Source organism: Mandrillus leucophaeus, unplaced genomic scaffold (genome assembly GCF_000951045.1).
Source record: "Mandrillus leucophaeus isolate KB7577 unplaced genomic scaffold, Mleu.le_1.0 Scaffold8, whole genome shotgun sequence".
In the NCBI taxonomy this organism is placed as follows: domain Eukaryota; kingdom Metazoa; phylum Chordata; class Mammalia; order Primates; family Cercopithecidae; genus Mandrillus; species Mandrillus leucophaeus.
In genome coordinates, this window is record NW_012108696.1 from 1763319 (window position 1) to 1768549 (window position 5231).

At 51.5% G+C, this 5231-nt stretch overlaps 1 protein-coding gene across 1 annotated transcript in view; it reads left to right on the forward strand.

Moving 5' to 3' along the window:
- The first annotated feature begins 2918 nt into the window (after positions 1–2918).
- FSD1 (fibronectin type III and SPRY domain containing 1) overlaps positions 2919–5231 on the forward strand; it is a 19356-nt gene continuing 17043 nt past the window's right edge. Inside the window, exon 1 of the mRNA XM_011967360.1 lies at positions 2919–2933. Coding sequence (XP_011822750.1) covers positions 2919–2933 — 15 coding nt within the window. The remainder of the gene's footprint in view (positions 2934–5231) is intronic.

Here is a 5231-nt window from a genome sequence, read left to right on the forward strand (position 1 = left end):
TCCTTGCAGGGCTGGAAGACAGAAGAGGTAGAGGCAACCTTTCTGGCGGTGTGCATGTGAGGCTGTGTAACTCACTCCCCTAGTGAGCCGACAGTCTGGGTTTGAAACCTCACTTGCCTAAGCCGGGTGCCGTGGCTCACGCCTGTAGTCCCAGCACTTTGGAAGCCTGAGGTGGGAGGATTGCTTGAGCCCAGGAGTTCCAGACTAGCCTGAGGACATAGCAAGACCTCATCTCTACAATAAATATTTAAAAAGTAGCTGGGTTTGGTGGTGTGCACCTGGGGTCCCAGCTATTTAAGAGACTGAAGTGAGGGGATCGCTTGAGCCCAGGCATTCGAGGCTGCGGTGAGCTATGATCACACCATTGCACTCCAGCCTGGGTAACAAAGCAATACCCTGTCTCTAAAAAATTAAAAATAAAGGCCGGGCGCGGTGGCTCACGCCTGTAATCCCAGCACTTTGGAAGGCCGAGGCTGGCGGATTATGAGGTCAGGAGATCAAGACTATCCTGGCTAACAAGGTGAAACCCCATCTCTACTAAAAATACAAAACATTAGCCAGGCGTGGTGGCGCACGCCTATAGTCCCAGCTACTCAGGAGGCTGAGGCAGGAGAATGGCCTGAACCCGGGAGGTGGAGGTTGCAGTAAGCTGAGATCAGGTGCCACTGCACTCCAGCCTGGGGGACAGAGTGTGAGACTCCGTCTCAAAAAAAAAAAAAAAAAAAAATTAAACTAAAAAAAAAACCCCAAAGAACCTCACTGTCTGTATGACCTTTGGAAGGTCATGACTTGCTGAGGCTCAACAACCCCATCTGTAAAATGGGTATAAGTCGCTCAGAGCTTGTGGAATTCTGAGATAGTCTCCAGTACTCCACTACACAAATACCGCCTCGCATGTGCCAGGCCCTATGCTGGGTGTGGGGGACACAGACACAGGGCGACCAAAGCAGATGAAAATCCCTGCCCTTCAGAAGCTGACAATCTAGGGTAAAAGAGACACAGGAAGTCATGAAATGAGAACTGCAATGGGGGAAAGGAATGGCAGTGGCCACAGAAGACACCAGTGAGGTCAGGGAACATCTATTCATTGAGAGTAATCAAGGAAGGCCTCCTTGAGGTGGTGACTTTTTTATTTTTTTATGTTTTTAGAGTTGGGGTCTGGCTCTAAGGTCCAGGCTGGAGTACAGTGGCACCATCACAGCTCACAGCATCCCTGAACTCCTGGGCTCAAGTGATCCTCCTACCTCAGCCTCCCAAGTAGCTGGGACTACAGGCATGTATCACTATGCCTGGCTGATTTTTTTGGTTTTGTAGAGGTTGGGGTCTCATTATGTTGCCCAGGCTGGTCTTGAACTCCTGGGCTCAAGTGATCCTCCCACCTACGCCTCCCAAAGTGCTGGGATTTTAGATGTGAGCCACTGTGACCAGCCTTTTTTTTTTCTTAAGACCACGCCACTGCACTCTAGCCTGGGCAACAGAGCGAGACTCCATATATAAGAAAAAAACGACTCCGTCTCACTCTGTTGCCCAGTCTGGAGTGCAATGGCACCATTAAAGCTCACTGCAGCCTCAACCTCCTGGGCTCATGGGCTGGGTGCCATGACTCATGCCTGTAATCCCTGCACTTTGAGAAGTCGAGGCTGGTGGATCACCTGAGGTCAGGAGTTCGAGACCAGCCTGGCCAACGTGGTGAAACCCTGTTTCTACTAAAAATACAAAAATTAGCCATTGTGGTGGCGGGCGCCTGGAATCCCAGCTACATGGGAGGCTGAGGCAGGAGAATTACTTGAATCTGAGAGGCAGAGGTTGCAGTGAGCTGAGACCATGCCACTGCACTCTAGCCTGGGCAACAGAGCAAGACTCCATATCAAAGAGTAAAAGACTCCATCTCATTCTGTTGCCCAGTCTGGAGTGCAGTGGCACCATCATAGCTCACTGCAGGATCAACCTCGTGGGCTTATGGGCAGGGTGAGGTGGCTCATGCCTGTAATCCCAGCACTTTGGGAGGCCGAGGCAGGTGGATCACCTGGGGTCAGGAGTTCAAGACCAGCCTGGCCAACATGGTGAAACCCTGTCTCTACTTAAAATACAAAAATTAGCTGGGCATGGTGGCAGGCGCCTATAATCCCAGCTACTTAGGAGGCTGAGGCAGGAGAATCACTTGAACCTGGGAGGTGGAGGTTGCAGTGACCTGAGATCGTGCCGGTGTACTCCAGCCTGGGTGACAGAGCGAGACTCTGTCTCAAACAAAACAAAACAAGGCCGGGTGCGGTGGCTCATGTCTCCAATCCCAGCACTTTGAGAGGCCAAGGCGGGCGGATCCCAAGGTCAGTAGATCAAGACCATTCTTCCCAACATGGTGAAACCCTGCCTCTACTAAAAATACAAAAATTAGCCGGGCGTGGTGGCACACACCTGTAGTCCCAGCTACTTGGGAGGCTGAGGCAGGAGAATCGCTTGAACCCAGGAGGCGGAGGTTGCAGTGAGCTGAGGTCGTGCCACTGCACTCCAGCCTGGGCAACAGAGTGAGACTCTGTCTCAAAACAAAAAAACAAAATAAAACACTCCTGGGTTCATGTGATCCTCCCACCTCAGCCTCCCAAATTGCTGGGATTACATGCACATGCCACTGTGTCCAGCCTGACCACAGATCTTAATGGAAAGGGGTAACCAGTGTGAGAAGGAAGGTATTGGAGGGTAAGAGCATTCCAGACAGTACACAGTCCATGCAAAAGCCCTGGGGCAGGACTGTGCCTGGCGTGTTGGAGGAACAGCGAGGAGGTCGGTGTGGCTGGAGCAGAGTGAGGATGGGGAGAGAGGGAGGAGGGAAGGAGGAAAGGTTGATCAGGGCCTGTGAGCCTTGGGGTGGTGTGGAAAGGTGAGGAAAATTAAGCAGTTTACATTTTAATCTAAGTGTGATGGAAAATCAGAAAGCAGGGTAGAAATAGTCCAATTTAAGTTTTTGTTTGTTTGTTTGTTTGTTTTTTGTTTTTTTGAGAGTGGGTCTCACTGTTGCCCAGGTTGGAGTGCAGTGACATGATCTTGGTTCACTGCAACCTCCGCTTCCTGGGTTCAAGTGATTCTTGTGGCTCAACCTCTTGAGTAGCTGGGACTACAGGCACTCGCTACCATGCCTGGCTAATTTTTGTATTTTTAGTAGAGACAGGGTTTCACCAACATTGCCAGGCTGGTCTGGAACTCCTGACCTCAAGTGATCTACCTGCCTCAGTCTCCAATTTAAGTTTTAATAAAAAAGACCTTGGTTGGGCGTGGTGGCTCATGCCTATTATCCCAGCACTTTGGGTGCTCAAGACCGGATGATCACTAGAGGCCAGGAGTTCAAGACCAGCCTGGGCAACGTAGTGAAACCCATCTCTAAAAAACAAAAAAGGGGCCGGGCGCGGTGGCTCAAGCCTGTAATCCCAGCACTTTGGGAGGCCGAGGCGGGTGGATTGTGAGGTCAGGAGTTCTAGACGAGCCTGGCAAAGATGGCGAAACCCCGTCTCTACTAAAAATACAAAAAAAAATTAGCCAGGCGCGGTGGCCTGCGCCTGTAATCCCAGCTACTCGGGAGGCTAAGGCAGGAGAATCGCTTGAACCTGGAGGGCGGAGGTTGCAGTGAACCGAGATCGCGTCACTGCACTCCAGCCTGGCTGACAGAGCAAGACTCCTTCTCAAAAAACAAACAAACCAAAAAAATACGAAACAAACAAACAACAAAAAAAGTGCAAGCGGCTGGAATTGGAAGAGAGGGAAAGAGGAATGGAGGGTTTCGCTGGAGGAAATGTGTGAAGGGCAGTAGCCTTTGTCCTTAATTTGAAACACAGAGGGAGCTGCTGCCGGAGTAGAAAGTTTGCTCTTAGCTGTGAGAAGTCTGACGTGTCTGTTAGACTCCCGGAGAAAGTGAGGTTATGTGAAGTTCCCGGCATTTGAGATGCAATTGCAGAGGGGGGTAGAGACATGAGATCTGGAGAAGGGTATTAGGCAACTGGAACAGCAGGTGCAAAGGCTTGAGGGCCAGATCCAACCTTCCCACTGGGGAAACAGAGAAAGAAAAGCTTCCAGGCTGGAGCAAGGGGGAGGGAGCAAAGGCATCGCGGAGGGTGGAGATGAGAGAGGTCAGGCCAGGCTGGTATGTAGGGCAAGGATTAGACTGTATCCTAGGGGCCCTCAGAGGATCCTTCCTTACCTCTCCAGCCCCCATCATGTTCTGAGTCTCGGCGGGAGATGAGCCTTATCTGACAGAGTAGAGAGACTTAAGTTTAGAGGGGCCCTGAGCTAGGGGGGCAGGCAGCCGGGGATGACAGCAAGAGGCGGGTTCGGAGGGGAGGGAGACCCAGATACTCACCCCAGAACTGCACCAGGAGGCCCAGCACCATACCTGGGGACCCCATTCCTGGCCCATCAGACCCCTCTCCCCCTCCCAGTTGACAGACTTCCTGCCACAATCTCCGCCTCCCGCTGCAGAGACAGATGTGACACCCAGGGCCAGACAGTAGACGTCCGGTGTTCCAGGCTGCTGGGGGCTCCACTTCCTGCCACCTCGTGCCTCAGTTTCCCCAATGCATTTCCTATCTGAAAGGCAGCGTACAGACCAGGTGACATGGCTCATGTCTGTAATCCCAGCATTTTGGGAGGTTGAGGCAGGTGGATCACCTGAGGTCAGGAGTTTGAGACCAGCTTGGCCAACATGATGAAACCCCATCTCTACTAAAAATACAGAAATTAGCTGGACATGGTGACGGATGCCTGTAATCCCAGCTACTTGAGAGGCTGAGGCAGGAGAATGGCTTAAACCCGGGAGGTGGAGGTTGCAGTGAGCCGAGATCACACCACTGCACTCCAGCCTGGGTGACAAGAGCGAAACTCTGTCTCAGAAAAAAAAGAAAAGAAAGGCAGTGTACGTAAGTGAGTTGGGGGAATGCACCCCTGTGAGCTTTCTGGAAGGCTCTACATAAACACATTTGGGTACAGGAAGACAGTGTGAGAGCAGGTGGCTCCGTGGGGGAGGGGCAGGCAGCCTAAGCCTGAGCAGTGAGTTAAATGACAGGGTCCCTACCTCAATTATTTTGCTCCCAAAATGTCTGTCTTTTGCTGGGCGCTGTAGCTCACACCTGTAATCCCAGTACTTTGTGAGGCTAAGGTGGGAGGATCACTTTAGCCGAGTTTAAGATCATCCTAGGTAACACAGCGAGATCCCATCTCTATTTAAAAAAAAAAAAAAAAAAAAA